This window comes from Theropithecus gelada, chromosome 6 (genome assembly GCF_003255815.1).
Source record: "Theropithecus gelada isolate Dixy chromosome 6, Tgel_1.0, whole genome shotgun sequence".
Classification (NCBI taxonomy): Eukaryota; Metazoa; Chordata; class Mammalia; order Primates; family Cercopithecidae; genus Theropithecus; species Theropithecus gelada.
Window position 1 is genome coordinate 165,942,046 of NC_037673.1, and position 23,214 is coordinate 165,965,259.

General features: G+C 42.2%; 1 protein-coding gene across 1 annotated transcript in view; it reads left to right on the forward strand.

Moving 5' to 3' along the window:
* DOCK2 (dedicator of cytokinesis 2) overlaps positions 1-23,214 on the forward strand; it is a 435,458-nt gene that overhangs the window by 96,799 nt on the left and 315,445 nt on the right. Inside the window, exons 23-24 of the mRNA XM_025388691.1 lie at positions 12,297-12,405; positions 22,497-22,567. Of these exons, the coding sequence (XP_025244476.1) occupies positions 12,297-12,405; positions 22,497-22,567 (180 nt within the window). The remainder of the gene's footprint in view (positions 1-12,296; positions 12,406-22,496; positions 22,568-23,214) is intronic.

A 23,214-nucleotide genomic window follows, 5' to 3' on the forward strand; every position in this document is an offset into this window, starting at 1 on the left:
TCTTTAAACTTTACCCTGCAGCCAGAGCGATCTTTCCACAGTTCAAATTGGATCACAGTACTGTCCTTCTTAAAATCCTCTTATTTCTTTTTATTCCTCTTAGGTAGAAGACCTAATGTGTCCTGCAAGGGTCTCCTGGTCTGGCCCTGTAGCCCCTCTGGTCCCCTTTGACCTGACTTCCCTAGGTGAAAGGAGAGGTCTTTCTTCACTGTGGAATTGGTAGCTTTCATTCAGCTCCTCTGATTCAGCTCCCTTCTGCTGTGGGGCCTGTGCACTTGCTGTTCCTGCAACCTGGACTGTTCTTCCCTTTCCTTCTCACCTAATTTTCTCTTATTTATCTCTCCTGTGTCCTCTCAAGAATCACTTTCTCAGGGAATCTATCCCTGTATTTTCTGGCTAGGTCAAAGCTCCCTATTTTACCTTTTCATTGCCCACGTATTTTGTGTTTGAAGTACATATCACAGTTTCTGTTTTACATGTATAGATGTCAATTTTTATTTCTTTGTATAAATTCCTTAATTGCACAGTGACTGGTGCATAGTAGGTGCTCAGCACAGTCGTTTGCACAATAACAAAAACACATTTTCATTAGTTGAATAACTTATCTTATGGAGACCCTAAGCACACTTACTTGAGCCAAGTAAAAGCTGCCGGTATTAGTCCGTTCTCAATTGCTACAAAGAACTACCTGAATCTGGGTAATTTATGAAGAGAAGAGTAAGTTTAACGGACTCAACAGTTCCATAGGCTGTACAGGAAGCATGGCTGGGAGGCCTCAGGAAGCTTATAAACATGGCAGGAGGTGAAGGGGAAGCAAGCATGCCTTACCATGGCAGAGCAGAGGGGAGAGGCAGAGAGAGAGAGAGAGAGATGGAGAGAGAGGGAGAATGACAGAGAACCAAGTGGGAAGTACTACACACTTCTAAAAAACCAGATCTTATGAGAACTCACTCACTCTCATGAGAACAGCAAGAAGGCAATCTCCCCCATGATCCAATCGTCTTTTGCCAGGTCCCTCCCCCAACACTGGAAATTACAATTTGACAGGAGATTTGGGCGGGGATGTGGAACGAAACCATATCACTGCCCTTCTTCTAGAATTGCGAGTCCATGATTTTTGAGTTTTTATTTATATCACCCCTCATGGCTTGCTTCCTAGGCTAATGTGATGGCTCTTTTTACTGGTTTCAGGCCAGGTGTACACAGCTGGGTCAGCAGAGTCTGGTACCTGAAATGCAGCACTGGATTTTAAAGCTCACCTGTTTGGGTCAGGGACCTTCCTCTTTTATCAACTTTTCCTCCTCTGACATGTTTTAATGTAATAGTCAAGTGCCTCTCCATTGTAGTAAGTGTTAGAATGTGACCTCTCCTAAACCCTAGAAGTCTACACAGGGTGTATTAAATCCCCTGCACTGGTTTGCACCCCGGTCTTTGTCTGCTGTGTGCATTGCATGCCCAGATTTTCTACCTGGACTTTTGCCATGGTGTTCCCACTTTGGAAGGCATCTGTGGGTTTCTCAGCCTGGAATCTAAAGATGGTGAACAACTTTTCAGTATATAGGTATTTCTCAACTTTTAACAAATTGCTCTTAAAGCCTATAGCTTCCAACACACCTTTAACTCAGGATTTATTCATCCTTACATTCAGCAACAATGCATCATGTACCCGTCCCACGCATACTGGGCTGTAAAACTTAGTTTCTTTTTTTAAGCACATGAGTCGATAATGAAAGTTTCTATTTCAAAATGAGTTCAAATACGTGTCTAGAGGTAGAACTTTGGTTTGCATTAGTAATCACATGTTTATCCAACACATATTGAGTAGGCCACTATACTAGGTACTAGAAATGTAACAATGAATTGGACAGCCTAGTGGAATTGGACAAAGGTATGAACGTTTTTAGTGTAGTTGAGAAGAGAGACATGAAGCAGATAATCATGTGGATGCATGTAAAATCAAGGGGAAATGTGTGTGAGGTGCCCTGGGAGCATGCGATGAAGAGATCAGCTTTCATCACAAGGTCAAGAATGCTTCTCTGAGGAAGTACCATCTAAGCTGTGACCTGAATGATGAGTAGGAGTTGGCAGGTGAAGAGGAGGAGGGTATAGTAGGTGAAAATAAAGTCAGGGGGCGCTCCCTAAGATAGGAGGGAATTTGACCCAAAGGAACTGTGGAAAGTCTAGGGTGGCTGGAATTCAGTGACCTAGGGATAGAATGACTGGACATTGCCTAGAAGGGTAGGAAAGGGTGGCTCTTGAAGAGCCTTGAGTGTCAGGCCGTGACCTCTAGAAATGATCTTAGGGAAATGGGGAGCTGTGATATTATGAAGTATGTACTTGGTCTTTGATCCTTTTTCTTGGCGTACATCTCCTAGAATCCTTAGAATCTCCACAGAGTGCTGTCTTTTTGCATGTTAATGAATTGACTGAAGCCTGGAAACCCTTAGGTAGTTTCAGTATGAGGGGTGGCCATCTGAAAGAGCAAGGCAGGATTAGAGGGTTGGGACTTTCAGCCCCACCCACAGCCTCCATGGAGGGGAGAGGGTTGAAGTTAACTTGATCACTGATGGCCAGTGTTTACATAATAAAACCTCTATAAAATCGCAAAAGGACTGGGTTCTGAGAGAACCCAGCAATTCCAGATAGCTGAACATGTGGAGCTTCCTGGAAGGTGGCATTCTGGACAGGGCATGGAAGCTCCGCATACCTTCCTCCCCATTCCTGTATCTTTTGTAATAAATACTCTTTATAACAAATCGGTAAATGTATTTCCCTGAGTTCTGTGAGCAGCTCTAGCAAGTTAATCAAACCCAAGGAGGGAGTTGTGGGAACTTGAATTAATAGCCAGTTGGTCAGAGGCACAGATAAAACAACCTGGGCTTATGATTGGCATTGGAAATGGGGGGCAGTCTTGGGGACTGAGCCCTCACTCTGTGGGATCTGACTCTTTCCAGGTAGATAGTGTTGGGTTTGGACTGAATTAGAGGACACCCAGCTGTGTCCACTGCAGAATTCATTGCTTGCTTGGTGGTGGGGAGAAACTCTCACACATTTGGTCACAGATGTCTTCCGTGTTCATGGTTGTAGCATGGGAGCAGAGGGAAAATAGCGTGTGTTTTTTCCACTTAGGAGTGATTAAAGGATTTTCAACAGGAAAATGCTATGATCACATCTGTGTTTTTAGAAAGGTCCCTCTGGCTATTATGTAGAAACTGGATTGAAAGAGAATAAGAGAGAGGCAAGGGGAACTGGTTCAGAGATGCCCAGAGGTGAGAGGAGATGGAGGCTTGGTCCTCCGTAGTGCTGAAGAAGATAGAGAGAGGGAAATGGCTTTTGGGGTGGAATTAATGGATCTTGATGACTGAATAACTTTCAAGCAATTCAAGATAGCTCCTTCTTAGCCCAGGGCTTTGACTTGGGCACCTGTGGGGCCCTTCATGCTGTGCTTGGAAACTAGAGGGTGTTTTGTAAACAGATAGAAATGTTCATTTTCAACTCAGGTGCTTAAAAAAGAACCTAAGTCTTATGGGCCAGTATAGTATGGAATGTGTATGTAATGTGTTATTGCTGAATGTAGGAAAGAACTCTCTGACAATAGAAGCCGGATAAGAATCCTGGAGAATTACCTCAATGGTAAATAGTTACCTAAATATAAGGACGCAAGGGCCCAGAGAGGAGTGTTCCAAAGGTCTGAATGTCTGTAAATGCTAGTCTGGTTTAGAATTGATTCAGTCCTGTGACCAATACCATTATTCCTTCTGTTTCCCTGTCCTCTGCTGGCAGCCTGGTGGGCCCTCGGTCATCCTACTGCACAAAGAGGTCTCCAGGCACTCAAACCTCAATGCATTTGATCTCCACACTCCTTGGGTGTTCCCAAATTTCAAAACAAAGAGTTTTATTGCATGTGCATTTTTAAAACTGACACCATTAGTAAGGAAAATGTTTAAAAAAAAATCACTGAACTATACACACTAAATGTCAGGGCTCTCAATGGAAGAGCAGGGAGCCTGGGGTTAATTTTCCTTTTCAGGAAGCCACAGAATCAAAGGACGAAGTTCAATGCTCTTGGCATGACCATAGTTTAGAGTAATAATAACTCGGCATTTCTTGGGCCACTGTCTCTCTAGCTGCAGTTTATGCCAGAAACTGGGAGGCAGGTGAAAAATCAGCATCTTGATTCTGTAATTGTGGAGGGAAAATGGCCTCTAGTTGTATGTGACCTTCAGTTAGATTCTCTAGCCCCAGCCTTATTCCCACATGAGAATGAGAAATTTCAGGACAGGCTTTGGAGAAATGGACTGTCGTAGGAAGGAGCTATAAGGCAAGAAATACACCAGAAAAAGAGTAGATCTCTCTTTTTAAAATTAAATGGAAATTTCACTTGTGTTTAAAAATCAGAATATAAAATAAGTGTATATAATGGGCATGTTATACCTAATCCCCTTTTCTAAGAGATAACTAAATTATTGATTTAATGTACAGATTTCCAGATTTTATTAAGTTTGCATGTATGTCTCCATAATCATTCGGCAAGTCATTTTTTTCTGTTACATATTTTCGGTTATATGGAAACCTCCTAGATTATAAACAAACAAGCAAACAAACAAAAACACTGAGGGAAGAAATGATAAGAGAAGTGGTCAAAATCCAACTTCTTCTTGGCACCCAGACTTTTATACCGACTGGGCCATAGACAAAGAGCTGGAAGGAGTGTGCTAAATATTAGCTACTTTTTCAAATAGATGATGCAATCTGTATATTTCTCTGTGTGTCTTGGAAACAGGGAAGAAAGAGAGATAGAGAGTGTGCATGTGTGTGCTTTTTTCTGTCTTTAGGAATATTGTTTTGGAAACATTCAATTTCTAATTATATTGGGGGAAAACCCTAAATACCATTTTTCATGCTAATGGAGAAATTTACTTAAGTGCAGAATTACGCAACTTAGTTTTCTTGCCAAATTACATAAAGTGTGCAGCTCCTCTGAATAGAATGAAGGATGGCACGGGCACACATCACACACTGTTCATAACTTAAAGTTCTTTTCAAGGCTTTTGCCTGCATCTTATTACCTACTTACTATTAATTTATTACACAGGGTTGCCATATTTCAAAAGTAAAGTGAATGTTTCAGATGGATTGTTTTTCTTTCATTTCTTCCATATTGTTAACTTCTATTTTTTTTTTAATTTAGACTGTTTATACTTCCACCAGAGGCAGTTTTTCTTCAGTGATTGCATTAATTTTTATGTGTTCATTCTAGACATTTTTCAAACAGAATCTCCACATGTTAAGTTTTGTCTTCTTTTCTCTCATCCACAAATCATTCTTTCCTGGTGTTATTTACAGGAAGAAGATGTTAGTGAAACTCCTTTGCGATTTGCCCTAAGGAATGATCCCACCCCAAATGTCAGGCTCTGGAAAAGTAACAGCTCAATAGAAATGATTTTGTCATTGACAAAAGTCCTTGGCACCAGGAGTTGATCTGCACCCCGCCTGTGGGCTGCTGGGGGTATGCAATGAAGTAAAGCCTGCACAGTCAGCTCTGTGGCCTCTAGGGCTGCTTGACAGTTGACACTGGCAACACTGTAGTCATTCTAACTGTTCCTTACATGTTCTCTTTCTCATGAGGCTTTGCCTTTCTCTTCTGACAGAAGACATATTTCCATTTCAACTTTGTTACCCTTTAGAGGAGAATTTCTCTGACCATTGTGTATGTGTTTTGTTTTTGTTTTTGGAGACAGGGTCTCATTGTGTCACCTAGGCTGGAGTGCAGTAGCTTGATTATGGCTCACTGCAACCTTGACTTCCCGGGCTCAGGTGATCCTCCAGCCTCAGCCTCCCAAATAGCTTGAACCACAGGCATGTACCACCATGCCCGGCTAATTGTTGTATTTTTTTGTAGAGACAGGGATTCTCCATGTTTCCCAGGTTGGTCTTGAACTCCTGGGCTCAAGTGATCCTCCCATTTCGGCCTCCCAAAGTGTTGGGATTACAGGTGTGAGCCCCTGCACCTAGCCTTCTGACCACTGCTGAATAAGACAGCTAACTCTCAGATTCTGTATCTTAGTCTGCAATTTCTTATTTGTTTCAGGTCCATACACCTTGATAGCGGGGAAGAGGTGGGGATGGTGGCGGCGACCATACAGGGAAGGGGTGAATTAGGAAGGGAACTGTCTCTTTCACAAGTCCTTTGCCTGCCTATTTCATGACTTAAATGTGCCTGCCTAGTGCACTGAAGGGCCTCATTCTATGAGCAGGATTGGGAAGTGCAAGGATGATCTTCAGACAGACTCAGCTGCTGGTTTAGCTTGAATTATTCTTGGTCCCAGGTTGTGGGGTGGGAGGGGGAGAGAGAGAGAATACACTTGACCCCTTGACTCCTGTCTTAAAGTATATTGTGATTTTCCCAGAGTAATCACTCTTTTGAAACCAGGAAAGATTCAATGGTTCTTTTTGTAAAGTCACTAATTTACACTTATCTGAATAGAGCAAATTATTGGCTCAGGGGAAGGAACACCAGCCAAGTCACCTTGGTTTTAGAGCTGGAATAGAAAAAGGTTAGAGCCAGCCTTCTAACTTCCCTCCGACAGTCCCATAGCATCATCCCCTGGGTAACGGATGCCTCCCAACCCACTGACTTGCTCTTGTTCCTGGGGTCATAAATTATTTAGCTGCCACTTATCTACCAGAATCTGTTACTAATTTTTTTTTCCCCCGAGATGGAGTGTCACTGTGTCTCCCAGGCTGGAGTGCAGTAGCGTGATCTCAGCTCACTGCAAGCTCCATCTCCTGGGTTCACACCATTCTCCTGCCTCAACCTCCTGAGTAGGTGGGACTACAGGCACCTGCCACCATGCCTGGCTAATTCTTTTGTATTTTTTATATAGTTAGAGTCTGGGTTTCACCGTGTTAGCCAGGATGGTCTCCATCTCCTGACCTCATGATCCACCCATCTCGGCTTCCCAAAGTGCTGGAATTACAGGTGGGAGTCACCGCGCCCAGCCCTTTTACTCATTTTTATCTCCAATGCGGTGCCTGGCATGTAGTAAGTGCTCAGTAAATGGTAATTGTCTTTATGAAGATGCTGATTTCTTTCTTCTTACAGTTCAGGAAGCAAAAATGGGTGTATCCAAAAGAAAAATGATATGATGTAATAATAGCTAACATCTATTGTTGACTATGTACTAGACACTGCTAATGGCTTTACATGCGTTGTTTGAAATTTGAGCAACCTTATGGGGCTAATACCATTTTACTAATGAGAAATCTGAGTCTCAGAGAGATTAGGTACCTTAGCCAAGGTCACCCAACTAATAAGTGACAGAGCAGGGCTATGAACCCAGGCAGTGCTGCCTAAATTTCTCTAATGCCTAGAAGAGGCAGAGAAGGAATCGGAGGGATGGATGCCTTCAATGTGGAAGTGATCGAGGTACAGAAAATGAAAGAGGGTCAGGGTGTTAGAATCCACCCCTGGATTCTAAAGGGAGTCTTCCCACTTGCTTTCTGCAGCCTGAGGTTGCTTTGGTTAGATTCTGCTCCCCTGGGATGCTAGCCTGAGGTTGGCATCTCAGTTTTAGGCTGAGGCTTTATGTACCTGCGTGGAAGAGGTGGTGCAGAGCATTGTACACAACATATGGGGCTCCATTTGCATTTAGTGAGTGCTCAGCTGTGCGCAGTGTCTCCTTAATGAATCACATGCAAGCCGAGCATCGCTATATTTATCCAAGCCCTGGGAGCAGGAGCGCTGGCTGTGGTCGACTTGCATGCCCCAGAACAGTGCCTTGCAGGTTGTTCCAGTTTTCCTTGTGGTCAGGGCCGTAGGGCCCTTCAATAACTTGTTCCCTGCCAAAATCTGCTGGTTTCTGAAGTATCTTTCCAGGCATTCTAGGCCAGAAAAAATGTTTACATCCTGAAACTATAACAGAGACCAAGCACTAAAAAAGAACCTGGAAGCTACATCTGCTGTGCCCTTGACTTCAAGGCCGCATTTGAAGAATCGCAGACAGCTCAGGCATTTTTATTTTCTTTTCAGGTCTTTCAAGGGGGGTCCCGCAATGCTTAATCACCCTGCTATCATCACGTTACTTCTTCCTTATAATCTAAAACCCTTATGAATTTTTTTCCTTATTGACTCCTTACTTGAAATATTTCTTTTTATAGTTGGGCATTGGTGGCATGTGCCTGTGGTCCCAGCTACTCAGGAGGCTGAGGCTGGAGGATTACTTGAGTCTGGGAGTTTGAGGCCAGTTGGGGCAACATATTGAGACCCTGTATCTTACAAAATATTCCTCTTATGCTCAGATCAGAGAGTTTGCCCAAATAATCACTTCTGTGCTTAGGAATCAAGAACAAGAATTTCTAAAGTTTACTTAACGCTGATTAAATGCCAACTACAATATTAAGCACTTGCAAAGAATTATCTCATGTTTTTCACCTCAAAATAACCATTCAAATGAGCATTAGAACTACATTTTATCAGGAAGAAAAGTAAAATTTCAGAGAAGTAATTAACTGAGGCCACACAGCAAGTATATGGAGGGGTCTGGCTTGATAGCAAAGTCCTTTATATGAAATAGATTTTTCTTTCCTTTCTTCTTCCCAGCTGTGGTCATGTCCTGTGACTCTTCTTCCCATTCCCAGCCATTCCTCAGATAAAAAAAGTAAATATTTTTAAATATGTGTATCTATTTTAGATATATATTTTTTGAGATTTATATACATAATATATAATTATGTTTATGATTTATATTTAAATTTATATAAATTTATATTTAAATTTTAAATTTAAGATTTATATTATGTAACATATATATATACATATATATATATATAAAAATAAAATAATTTTCCCCCATTTTCCTCCTAGAATTGTTTTTTATCCTTTATAAGACTTAGGCAGGTGCAGGATATATTTTCATCCCTGGACTCCAGTGTGGTGTCAAGCTCCTTAACTTGTGACGTGGATAGCAGGGAGCAGATTGGATTCCCACTGGGGTGGAGGCCCCTAATCATGGCTTCCTGGGATTTGTGTTATCTGCCTTCCCCTGTTAGATGATGAGAACACAGAAGAAGAATACGTGGTTCTGGTTCAAGCTATGTCACTGGCACCGTCTGTGACCTAGAGCACATCCCTGCTCTCTTTCTCGTGAAAATCAAATTTAGTTTCCTGCAAAATTTAATGTCGAGCAGAGAGCCTTGGTTTAGTCTTACAGACTAAAAATCTTTTTTCCTTCCAGCTCAGTCACGTAATATTTACAAGCTGGTGAAGCCAAGTCACTTGCCCACTGTGGCCCTTAGTCTCTTCATCTGTACAGTAAGAGCAAGAACTAAATGCTCACCAGACTTCCCAGCAGCTCTTGGTATCAAACTCAGGGGAGCTGCAGGAAGAAGCTGGCTCTACTCTGCCAAGTTCTGACTCTCGAGGGTTTGCAATGAAACCAGCAGAGGCTAGTCTAGGCAAAAAGGAGAGTTTATCGTAAAGATATTTGTGCAGCTCATAAAATCCAAAAGAAGTTAAATAATGAGACACAGAGACGTTGGGAACCAGGACAGCCTCAGGGATCTCTTCAGCAGGAGCTCATGACCCTTCCCTCTGGAGTGCTGCCATTCAGATGACTCCAAAAAAGTCTGTTTTTATGTTTCTTTTTTAAAAATGACAAATTCCAGAAGGAACACTGCCAGGGGGCCATTCAGTTATGCAGGGTAGGGTTGGACAGACCAATCAGCAGGAAAGTGTTGCTGGAGCCTAGCCTTGTTGGAGGAGCAGGTGGTTCCCAGGAGGACCTGGGCAGAACCCCTCACCACACACACAGGTACATCCTGCAGAAAGAGCCCATGTGTCTGTAAATGCTTGGGCAGCCAGGTCTGGGTGTTACATGTGGGTGGGAGACAGAGTGGGCAGGCTCAATACTCTAGAGCAGTAGCAGCCATAGTGATGCAGTTCATTCAGTGTTTTCAGGCATCTGTGCCTCATGGAAAGAGTAACAGACTTCAAGGCAAAAGGCGTGATGGGTGGACTGTCCGTTAGGGATTGCTGGTGGCTGTGGGCACAAAGAAAGACAAACAGTGTGATCTCATGGGGAGGCCGACCACCAGCACTATGCTGGATTAAGATCCTCTCTTTTCAGCCAGGTCAAGGACAGGGTACTCTGGTCCCATCTTTTCCACTTTGATGACATCTGGGCAAGTTTCAGCCTCTTGAGAGTTTTTCTGTTTCCTTATCTGTGAAGTGGGAATGAGAGCAATGATAATCATGCTACTCTTCCAGTTGATAACAGTACGGCAGGTGCTAACATCCGCTAGGGCCAGGTACCCATGCTGAGCGCTTCCCATGTGGGTCAGTCCTTGCAATCCTCTGACACAGTACTGTTACGGTTTACACTTTGTCCGAGGCTTCTAGAAATTAAGGAGGCAGTAAAGTGTAGAGCAAAGCAGTGTGCAAAGAGACTGAGAGGCTGGGCTCAGAAGCCGATGGCCCGTTTTGAATTCTGGCTCTGACACTCACTGGCCTGGTGTTCTCTGGCATGTTGCGTAAGCTTCATTAATCTGTAAAGTGGATGTGATACTAGTGCCTGCTTCATGCTGTGGTTGTGAGGAGTGAGTGATTTCACACGCATTCAGGAAGGTGCCTGGAGCAGAGCGGTGCTCTGTAATGTTTGCTGCTGTTTGTAATAAAGTGCCTGCCGGGCAGTGGGGATTTGAACCCAAAGCAGATTGGCTCTAGAATACATATGCTGTGGCAGTTATCTCTCATGGCGGGACAAGAAGGCTCAGCAGTGAGCAGTGTAAAAGCCAGGGTGGGGGCAAATTAGCAGAGGGAGCTATGGAGCTAGGGAGAGGAAGAGAATGACGAGCCCTAGGCATGTGGCCACTTCAACACTCCTTGTCTCTGTGACCTTGAGCTGGACCCAGAAGGTCAGCAGCAATTGCTGAGTCCCCGTAACCAACGGGAACATTCAGCACTGACTTCACTTATGCTTCTTACTTCAGGAGGGCTTTAGAGAGGGGGTTAGTTAGAAAAAGAAGGAAAGAAAGAGAGACAGAGAGTGACTGAGACAGAAAGAGAGTGACAAAGTCAGGGGGTGGCGGGGGTGGGGAGAGAACTAGATATAAAGACATAGAGGCCCAAGGAGAGAAAGAAAGTGATTAACACTCAAGAAAATAAACAGAAGGGGCACACACTTAGAGCCAGAGAAATGAAGTAGAAAGAGGGAATAAGGCTGAGGGGAAGGATGGGGATTTTGCAGAGACAGTGCTGAGGGGGCCGTGACTGGCTGGCCTGCTCTGTGGTTGAGAGGTAAACAAACCTGTTAAGTGTGTCAGTGCTTTATCTAGGAAACCACCTTTGCCAAGGCCCGGGTGCACTGAGGAGCTTTTTGAGCATGTAGGGCCGTGACAGGAGAGAGTCTCTTTATCTGAATTGGAGACAGGAGCGCTCTTCTGTGCATTTCACACTGGAGGCCACAGATTAGGCTGTGGATATTTCATGGTTGGTGATAAATGCTTGTTTGGAGAAGCCTTGAGCTGAACAACACTCCTAAGGCTGGGGAAGGGGTTGATAAAAGGCAGGTACCTGGAGACTGGTTTTACATGAGGGACTGGTTCTATGCAATTTTACACTTGTATATTATCATAGGCATTGAAAGTTCCTAGAAGGATACCCATTAAAATGTTGACAATAGCTAACCTCCCTGGTTGGATTAATGAGGAATCTCACCTTCTAAGTTATGTATTTCAATTAGGTTTACATGTTTAACAGTGTAGGTACTTCATAATCAGAGAAACAAAGGCTTAAGATAATAACTACACTCCTGAAATGAGGGCAGGGAAGGCAATGGCCCTTGGCATAAAATGGATTGTTGGGACTCATCTGACAAGCAGACAATGGGTGGTGGAAATGGCAGTGCATTTGGAAATATTTCTCCTGGATGTTTCCAAGATACTTTGAAAATCTGATGACCACAATGTTTTTCCTCTGATTCTTGCAGAAGGGTGAAATTATTAATGTCTCCTCAGCTAGGACAAATTTCCTTCCTTTGGGGTTTCCTTGGGGTTTAAAAAAATACAGCAGAAGGCGTATGCCCTGTTAGTCGGTGGGTTTCTGTTGGGTATGGTGGATGTGGGGCTTTACCCTTGAGAGAATGATGCACACAGCATCTGCAGAATCCTCTCCTCCTTGAAGTCCCCACCTCCCACTCCTTTTTGTTTTAAGTTTCAAATGAAGTTTGTGCCTAGTACACATTTTTAAACGTATTGTCTGTTAGCTTGAGAAATGACCCAGATGTATCTTATTTCAGGCTTTATGAAGGCAAAGAACAGATGGAGTTTGAAGAATCCATGAGACGGCTCTTTGAATCCATCAACAATCTGATGAAAAGTCAATACAAAACTACCATCCTTTTGCAGGTTGGTTTATGCTACAATACAATCTGTCTTTCCCTTGGCCATCCAGTAAGTAACAGCATGCTAAGATAATATCTTCTTTTGCTGAAATATGCAAACTTGTGTCCAGTGAAGGCCTGGGCTGGCCACTTGGTTAAATACCAAGGGCTCCTCAGGACAAGAGAAAATGTATTTATTATTTGCTTCCCATGAAGGTAGCAGTGCCTTCTTTTAAAATAGCTCTGAAATTTTTGTTACCTAGAAGGAAATTAGTCAAACCGGATCCACTTCCGATGGAGAGAATAGTTACGGTGGCAGTCTCTTAAACTGAGTCTCCAGTAGTTTAATTCTCGACAACATAAAGGCAGGGACCCTTTTGGGATTAAAGAGGGCTCCTCAATAAACAAGAGGTACTTTGGAGAGAATGAGTCCTCTCATGTGTGGTCCATGATGCTAATCTGTGAAGTCTGCAAATCTTTGAGAAACTGTGAGGCCTAGCCCTGTGTTCGGGAAGGAGTTGAGCAGCCAAGAGTCTGAATGAAGAGGCTGTTTCAGGGAGACTTCAGAACTTTCACAGAATGTACTTGCAGGCACTGGGGGTGCAGGTGGGGGAAGGTGGGAGTGCCTGATGTGTTGTGAATAAAGGAAGCCCATTTATCTAAATCAATGAGTTAATGCAGATTTTTGCTGCTGCTGCTTTTATTTTTTTTTGTTTGTTTGTTTAAATCAATGTTATTCTTTTAGTTGCTAATTTAAAGATCCATTATGCCTGGGATGCCCAGGCACTGGTTAGAATTAATGAGGTACTAGTGTTTAGCTAGAATGAAGGTGAGGAAGCAGAGGCAGAAGTCAGCCTGGGGAATGTTTGCTTCTCACACTATGGATTCCAGACTGTGCACGTTAGAATTGTGTGGGGATCTTTAATAAATTCTGATGCCTGGTTATAACCACCAGACTTTCTGATTTAATTGGTATGAGTGTGACCCAGGCCAGGGGATTTTAAAAATTCCCCAGGTGATTTTACTGTGAAGCAAAGTTTGAGAACCACTCTGCTGACAGCTTCCTTTAATTTAACAAAGAGTGGAAACCTGTGTGTTGAGGAAGGCAACTGTCTTATTCATCATGTGTCTTCAACACTCAGAATAATCTGGATAATTCTAACATTTATTCTCCTCAGAATATGTACCTATATTTCTTGATCTAAGTGAACAGCTGAATGTCCTAACACTGTTTGGTCTTATGTAACAAGACTGTTTCTTTAGCCCCTACTGGGGATCAGTGTCTTCCCTTGGGTTAGTTGGAAGTTCATTGTTTTAGTTTTCATTTTTCCCTTATCCCCTGCTGGTTAAAAAACAAACCAAAAACATCTTCCTCGTATTCCTAACACCCTCATCATTCTCTGACAAAGGGGATCACAGGAGCAGGGGACAGCATGAGGAGATGCAGCAGGAGCCCCCACCAGCCACTGCATCCGTATCACCTGGAAGCAACTGAGCCTCCAGTGAGCAGCCACACAGTGTTGGGATATCCGCAGAGAGCCAAGAATGGCCAGTTGCCATGAGAGGGGCTATAGGGTTGAATCAGGTGTGAAATCAGCTCTAAGGAAGCTGAAGTGTGAAAGAGCAGAAATGATGAGCAAATAGATAAAGCCAGTTTCTCATCCCAGAGGAGAAAGGTGCTGATGCCCCAAAGAAGTTGAGGTGCCATGGAGAGAGAGAAGAGTGGAAGAGGGAGTAGGTCATTGTGGAGCTACTCTTTCTAATTTCAGCACCTGTTTCCCTATGATGGGCTACAAATGTCTTCGGGAAGGAACAAAGGGAGAGAGAGAGTAAGAAGGCAGGGAAAGAAAGAAGGGAAGCAAAGAGGAGCAAGTGAGCATTTGCCGCTCTGAAGACATCTGGTCAACAGGAATGCTCTTTATCAGCTGCGTGATCTTACATTGGTCACTTCTCAGTGCCTCAGTTTCCTCATCTATAAGATTTCATTGTGCGGGTGAGGATCAAATAAACATTCTCCGCAGAAGAACAAGTTATAAAATGCTATGCAAATGCAGTGAACTGATACGATTATTATGGTTTTGGCATAAGTCTTTTTACCCAGGTGGTTCATGTCTGGGTAGCTGTGTTAGAAATGCCTTGCTTTCCTTGTAATTTGGGCCAGGTTTGTTGGTTTGTTCTTGCAGATTTCTACCTCAGAGACATAGAAAGGGGCTTCATCTCTTTTTCAATTTGCTCTAAGGGTCAAATTTAGCCTCAGGGATTTTCATAAAACCAATGATGCTTTCCACCTATTTACATAGCTGTTGAAAAGTTATCAAAGAAGAATTTAAAGTTATATTCTAATATGGAGAGCAGTACCATGTGAAGAGAACTTAATGATGAGGGCAGAGGGGTCAAGTCCCTGTGATGTCTCCAAATCCCACATGTGGAATCTTCTGTAGACTTTGAGATTTGCTGCAGGAGATGGAGCTTTGGCTTTTGACCAGAGAGATTGGGCATGTAGCCTTGGGCACATCATTTTAGCTTTCTGGGCCTCGGGTTATCCTTTGTAACATGGAAGGCCTAATGTATAATTTAGAGGATTACTGAGAGGGTGAAATAAAGTAATATATGTGAAACATGAAGTATAAAGCCTTTTCCATAGTTTGGTTTAAATCATTTTTAATCATTTATACCTCTTCCTCCTTTACTTCATCAAAAAACAGAAGCTTTTTGGGTATTTTACTAGTGAGGATTCAGAAGGTGGGTTATTTGTGTTCCTAATTTTGTTACACAAGACTAAATAGTGTTAGGATGTTCAATTATTCAGTTCGATAAAGAAATATAGACACACATTCTTAAGAGAATAAATCCACAAGAAGTGACTGTATGAAAACATGCATGGCAAAGTTTCAGCTAGTGAAATAGTACGAGGTGACTGGAGTCTTGATTCTGAGCCTGCATAGGGTGTGAGCTATTAGTAACATCAGCCGTAAGTGCCGGGTGGGTGCAGAGGATACGAATGCCCATGGTTGATGTTCCTGGTTCAAACTTTTCACATCCAGCTGGGTAGCGGCTTATGTTGGAAACCCTCATTTGTGACCAGCTTAATTGTGAGTACAGCAGATCTGGTTCAAATCTCAGCTGTGTCCACTGTGAATTCTGAAACCTAAGCAAGTTATTGCCCATCTCTAATGCTCACCCAGCTTTTGTGAGTTGCTTTCTGTGGTTTTTCTTATTGTTCTGAGTTGGCACGGAAGCAGCTCACCAAGACCATGGAGAATTGAAAGCCAGTTGTTCAAAGAGGAGAGGAGCAATAAAAATACTTTCCACTGATTGGGTACCCACCATGTTCCAGGCATGGAACTGGGCTCTTCATATACAGTGTTTTAAATCCCGCCAGAGATCTTCAAGGAACCACTATCCTCAGTGTCCATAGGAGGCTCATAAAGTTAAATAGTTCATCCCAAATTACACGTATTCATAGAGCTGGAGCTAGGATTTGAATTCACCCAGGTCATCTGCCTCCAAAGCGCTATTCTTCTCTATGCCACAGGTAAGGTTTAGGCCAGGGGTTCCCATGTTTCAACAATGGGCCACGTGCTCGGAAGTCCTTATGTGTGACAGCCCTGTAAGTGTGTTGATAAAACTGATGGCAGATTCAGAGGGTCAACACCAGACACTTGTAAATTAGACAGAGCTCAAATGTGAGTAAAAGGCATATGGTGATGTTGTGCAGGCCAATTTGTCCCATTCTCCTTACGATCCATGGTATTTCATAATGCTCCAATTTGATGGCGCAAGTGGAATTAAATGAACAGTTTGTATTGAATGACATGCTCTCTTGGCCACTGTGAATGCCACTTATGCTAATGAAGCCACTGGAGTTTCCAGGAGGGCAGGGGACTCTGCCATTTACATCCCCATTGTCTGGAACAATGGCTGCCACACAGAAAGTGCTCAAATATCTACTGTCTGAATGAATGAATGAATGAATGAATGAATGAATATAGGTGAATGCAATGGTGCATGCCTATAATCCCAGCACTTTAGGAGGCTGAGGCGAAAGGATCTCTCAAGCCCAGGAGTTCAAGACCAGGCTGGGGAACATAGTGAGGCCCTGTCTCGACAAAAAAATTAAAAAAAATTAGCTAGGCATGGGGGCCTGCCCATGCCTAGTGGTGTATGCTTGTGGTCCCAGCTACTCAGGAAGCTGAGGCAGGAGGATCACTTGAGCTTAGGGGATCAAGGCTGCAGTGAACTGTGATTGTGCCACTGCATTCCAGCCTGGGTGACAAAGCAAGACCCTGTCTCTTAAAATAAATAAATAAATAGTGCCGGGCACCGTGACTCACGCCTGTAATCCCAGCACTTTGGGAGACTGAGGAGGGCGGATTACAAGGTCAGGGATTCGAGATCAGCTTGGCCAAGATGGTGAAACCCCGCCTCTACTAAAAATACAAAAATTAGCTGGGTGTGGTGGCAGGCGCCTGTAATCCTAGGTACTCGGGAGGCTGAGGTAGGAGAATAACTTGAACCCCGGAGGTGGAGGTTGCAGTGAGCCAAGATCGCGCCATTGCACTCCAGCCTGGCGATAGAGCAAGACTCTGTCTGAAAATAAAATAATAAAATAAAATAAAATAAATAATTCATTTTGTTTAGTTTGATGTTTCAGTGTTTATTAAGTGTCAAGTGTTGAGCTAAAAGCTTTACATATATTGTTAGCTCAGTTGATCTTTTTAACAACAACCTTATAGGACAAATAGTGGTTTCTTAAAAATTTTACTCTAATTCCATGATATACATGCGCAGAATGTGCAAGTTTGTTACATAGATATACATGTGCCATGGTGGTTTGCTGCGCCTATCAACCTGTCATCTAGGTTTTAAGCCCCATGTTATTTATTAGCTATTTATCCCGATGCTTTCCCTTCCCTTGCCCCCCACGCCCTGACAGCCCCCGTGTGTGTCGTTCCCCACCCTGTGTTCTTATTGTTGCTCTCCCACTTATGAGTGAGAACATTTGGTGTAAAGCAGAGGTACAGACTATTTGTCTTTGCATATAGTCTTTATCTCCGCTTTGTAAATGAGGAAAATGAGGCTTAAAGAGGTTAAGTGACTTACCTTGGCTGAAAATTAGTAGATCTTGGATTTAAATTTTGGCTGTATAAGTCCAGAGTTTGAGTTCTTAATCACCACCAAGCAATAGCATAATTTCATTAAGACCCAAGTCTTCTGGCAAAACGCCAGGTGGATAAGACTCAGGGGTCCCCATAAAGTTGAGTTACAGAAAGGATGGAAGCACACATATTCTAGAACCTGTTGATCCCTTTCCCTTCAGTTTGCCTGAGAGATTAGTGATGATGCTGAATGTCCTGAGAGAGCTGCATTTATTTACCCCCAGGAACAACTCAGCATCTCAAAGTAAACTACCTTCTTATGGTCATGCTATGGGGAATTCCTGCAACATCGTTTTTCCAGTTTCCATGGACCTTGATCATCCACTGCTTGGCTAAAATAAGAGGATTAAAAATTGATGGGAATAGTACTTGTTTTGAATGCCTGTGGCTCTTGAATGAGGAAGATGTCTGGTAGCATTCTTGCATAACTCTGTATCATTTCAAGACATGTTCATTTTGGCCAGAAGTCTGTGTCTACTGGCACCAACACTGGTCACTCTGTTTGAAAGAGAGAGAAAGGGAGGGGAGAGAGAGAGAGAAAGAGTGTGAGAGAGAGAGCGAGAAAGCCTGAGAGCACTCAGCAGACAAGTCCCTTTGAGTTTGGAGGCATGCTAGTTTGGTTTTGATTTTTGTTGTTATGTTTAAACACTCGCTGTTTTCTAATTCTGGTGAAGTCCATCTAGATAGCAATGATGTCAAGCGTCCTCCCTTGATTTACCTCTGGGACAGTAAAACCACTATTGGTTGCTTTTGGTTTGATTCTCTTCTTGAGGGATGTACCTGGCCTTTGGCAGAGGGGTTCAGAGTGGACGATTAATCTAGGAAATTTACTCAGTGCCACGTGATCACCTAATTAGTGAGATAGCAAACATTTTCCTGTTGGCCTTTCTTGCAACCCCTATAGATGTGGTAATGAGGATCCTTAACTTAAGGGATGTCAGAAGAACTGCATTTTATTTTCAAAAACTATTCTTACAAAGGGTAGGGGAAGCTCTTTTTCCACTTCCTCCTCCAAATTAGCCTTCTTGCCCCTGCTGAATCCTCCCCACTTGCCGAGATAGAATGCCTCTCCTATAGTGTGACGGACAGTAGTGGATATACTGGATCAGAGCCAGCTGGACAGAGCTGGGTACACATCCTTGCTTTGCTACTCATTAGCTACGTGGCTTCTGGCAAGTTATTTAACCTCTCCATGCCATAGTTTTCTCATTGGTAAAATGGGATTAACAGTTTCCACTCACAGAGTTGTTGGAAGAATTAAATGAGGTCATGCATGTCAAGTATTTGGCATGTATACAGTTCCCAATAATGCTTCCTATTTTATTATTTATTATTTATTTATTTATTTATTTTTGAGAAAGCATCTCTGTCTGTCACCCTGGCTGGAGTGCAGTGGCAAAACACAGCACACTGCAGCCTCTAGTTCCTGGGTTGAAGTGATCCTCTTGCCTCAACCTCCTGAGTAGCTGGGACCTCAGGCCTATGCCACCATACCTGGCTATTTTATATATATATATATTTTGTAGAGATGAGGTCTTACCATGTTGCTTAGGCTGGTCTTGAACCCCTGGGCTCAAGTGATCAATCCCTCGGCCTCCTGAAGTGCTGGGATTATAGGCATGAGCCACCATGCCCAGCCATGATTCCCATTTAAAAACCCTATAATTCGTAATTGTATTATATGTGTACATGTATATATGCATCACGTGTATGTTTATGTGTATACGTATGTATATGTATGTGTGTTTTAAGTATTACACACAATATATCCACAATATAGACTATGGAATGAAAGTAATAATGATATAATATTATTTTATGAAGAATGGTACTAATAACGAGAGTAAAAATGATAGAATGGTTGGGCGCGGTGGCTCCAGCCTGTAATACCAGCACTTTGGGAAGCTGAGGCGGGTGGATCACCTGAGGTCAGGAGTTCAAACCCAGACTGGCCAACATGGTGAAATCCTGTCTCTACTAAAAATACAAAAAATTAGCCAGGCGTGGTGGCAGGTGCCTGTAATCCCAGCTACTCAGGAGGTTGAGGCAGGAGAATTGCTTGAACCCGGGAGGTGGAGGTTGCAGTGAGCTGAGATCACCCCATTGCACTCTAGCCTGGGCAACAAGAGCGAAACTCTGTCTCAAAAAAAAAAAAAAAAAAAAAAAAAAAAAGTGCTTGGACTAGCCTTTTTTCAGGGCACATGCCTCAGTATATGGTATCCCTTTAGATTTTAGAGGTTGTAAATTAGTCACCTCCGGGAGAAATGCAGCCTGCATTTGTGTTTGATTTGTCTAGCGAATCAAAGCATTAAATCAAAGTGTTAAAACAATTGAATAGGAATAACTGAGTCTTTAGGCAGAGAATGGAATCCACACACCTCATCACTTCCCACTGCCCTGTCCTCATTCCATATCACTTCTTTCTGTTGCTTGCCTAGCCCTGCAGTCATCTGATTTTGCTACATCTGCTTGATGTTCCCTGATAAAGATGGTCCTTGACCAACTAGGTTGGAATGTACTGGATACTGTGACTGCCTGGAGGAATGTCATAATGCTTCTTAGTATATTAAAATTATGAAAAGTTCTATAGTTAAAAAAAAACTCACTGGTTTATCTTTGCTTAAACCAATGCTTTCCAAAATTCTTTGATTGCAAACTCTTTTCCTCTACAGAATACCTAACACCATCCTATGGGACAAGAGGTTCCAATAGAACATAGTTTCAGAGACAATGGCTTTGGAATGTTGTTTTATATTATAATCTACATTTAAAAGAATAAAGAATAAATCTCTAGATACAAAATCCAATAACTATAAAGAAACAGTCTGACAAATATGACAGCCTACAAATTAAAATCTTTCTATGCAATGGAACAACAGGATAAGTGGGAGAAAATTCTTGTAAAATGTGTTACTGTAAAAGGGTTAATATTATTGATGCATGAAAAATTTTATAAACCAATAAGAAAAAAAACCCAAAATATGAACAGAAAAAGGATATGAACATGCAATTTAGTAAATATAGATGTTCAATAAATATGGAAAAGATGCCCAACCATACTAACAACCGAAGAGTTGCAAATTACACATCAGATCAACAAAAATCTACAAGATTGTATGTCCAATGGTAGCAAGGTTATGGGGAAAGGAACAGTTAGTTAAGGGAAATTGGTTACTGTATCTTCTAAGGTAATTGACAATCTCTCCTAAAATTTATATGTCTATATGTTTTCATGCACTAATTCTTCTTTGAACAATCTATCCTGCAAGGATCTTTACAGATATACAAACAGCATTTTTTTTTACCACATATTTATAATAAAGAAAAACTGACAATAGCATGGAGCCTATTAGCAGGGGTGGGTTGAAGAAGGTACAATGTACCCATTTGAGCAGTGCTGGGCAGTGGTTAGAAATGAAAAGAATCCACTCTATGAGAAGGCAGGATGCCACTGGTGTGTAGTTAACTACAGAAAGCAAGTTGCAGAGCTGTATATTTACATACACACACACACACACACACATGCGCATATACGTTCACGCATAGAAAGCAGTCTAGAAGGAAATTCACCACCATGTTAACTAACAGTGGAACTCCCCTCTCTGGGGAGGAGAGATTGGGGCTGAGAGGAGGATGTGATATAGGACTTTGGAAACCATTTTCACCCTAATGCCTTATCTGGTATGAATGTTTTTACATTGAACATATAGTATTGACTTTTTAAATTTTAAAAATTATAAACAGCAGGAAAAAAAAAGGATGAAGGCATAGAGAGAGAGAGAGTTGCTATTTGAGTAAGGTGGCCATGTAGCTTAAGGGTTACAAGAAATGGCTCTAAGTGCAGCCTGCCTGAATTTAAATCCTGGCTCTCCACTTGCTAACTTTTCAACCCCAGGCTAGTTATTTAATTGTGTGCACCAGAGATTCCTTATTTATGAAAATAATATTTCCCTTGCAGGGTTGTAACCAATAAGATAATCTATTAGCAGTCTTTGGCACAGAGTCTGCCCTGTTGTAAATTCTTAGAGAATAATCGTAATCATTATTTATGTTAAGTAAGAATCTCAGTTGTATATGGCTAGGAGGAAGATTTTCTTTAGGAAAGTAATTTTCACGATTTTTACTTCAGTCTGATTGTTAAAGGGTGATACATGTTAATAACAGAACACCTAGAATATATAGAAAATAAATAAAAAATGCATACTTCCATTAGATTCTTAAACATTATTTTCCGTTCATGTGACTCACAGTTCTTTCTGCTGAAACTGTAGTCTGCCCTGCTGCTTAGCAAGTGGTGTAGGTATGCAGCAGGTGAGTATGGCTCCTACGTCTGGATGCATCAGTTATTTGAAGACAGGAACCAATCCACCACAATGCTCAGCTTTCCCAACCCAGCTAGTGGACCAAGACATGCCCACTATTATTCACAAAGTGGCCAGGGAGAGGAAATATGAATAACTTGCCACCAGCAAAGCAATTCGAGTACACCATCTTCCATTAATAATATAAGTCACCATTTATTGAGCACTAAAATAGGCCTGGTGCTCTGTTGGATGCCTCACATATATTCTATTTAATCTTCACAATCCTGCAGAATACATATAACTCTGTCTGTTTCACAGATATGTTAATGTCTGAGAGGTTAAGTGTCTTGTCCAAAGCCACATGGCTAATAAGGTGTGGAAACAGAATTTGCAGATCTATAAAACTACAAGGTCTGTGGTCATTCTAGTCTATGTTATTGCTTCCTTGAAGACAGAAGTTGTGACTTCACTTTTGTATCCAAAGAAGTCCGTGCTTACGTTTTGGTGTACATACAGAGACTTGCATCAATATTGTAATGTCCGGGATGCAGGGTCATTCTCCTCGGATCTGTGTCATGCTGCAAAGTACCCTCTTTGCCAGCACAGACTTGTTGATGTGAGGATCACTCATATGTATTTTACATTCCACGTAGGTGGCGGCTTTGAAATACATCCCATCTGTCCTCCATGATGTAGAAACGGTCTTCGATGCGAAGTTACTCAGGTGAGAGCTTATGTTGTACTTTCTTGGGCTCTGTTGGCAAGGCAGGGATTCAGAGTGGGAGGAGGGCTCTTATGGGGAGCTCCAGATGGGCACTCAGCTTGGGGATGGGGAAGACCTGTGGCAGGGGATGTTTTCAGGGCTTTCAGTGTGGTATTTTTACCTTTTGGTTTTCTTGTGCCAGACTTTGGTGAGAACCAACTGTGTACTAAGCATCCCTCTGATGATATGAAAATTAATCATATAGGTTAAAAAATTGATGTTTGGAATAAATGTTTTCATTTCACCCGGGCCTGAATGTTATTTTGGGTTCCACTCTTTGCCCTGTAGACCCCACAGTTGCAAATGGAGAACAACCTAAGCATAGCTAAAGAGATAATGGAGATGGCTCCCTTTTCCCTTCTCCTTCTTAACTACACTCAGCTCATAGATGAACACATTATTTTAATGTGATTATGCTGTTGGAATAGGGGCATTTCAATCAGATATACCTTCTTCTTTTTAAAAAATGTATTGTAGTTTACAGATAACAGATTTCAAAGACTTTTTATATTTAAATACTTACAGATATAGAAAAGAGTTGCAAAGATTACATACAGAGAATTATCATATGCCCTTCACCCAGCTTCCCCTAATGTCAACATTTAAAT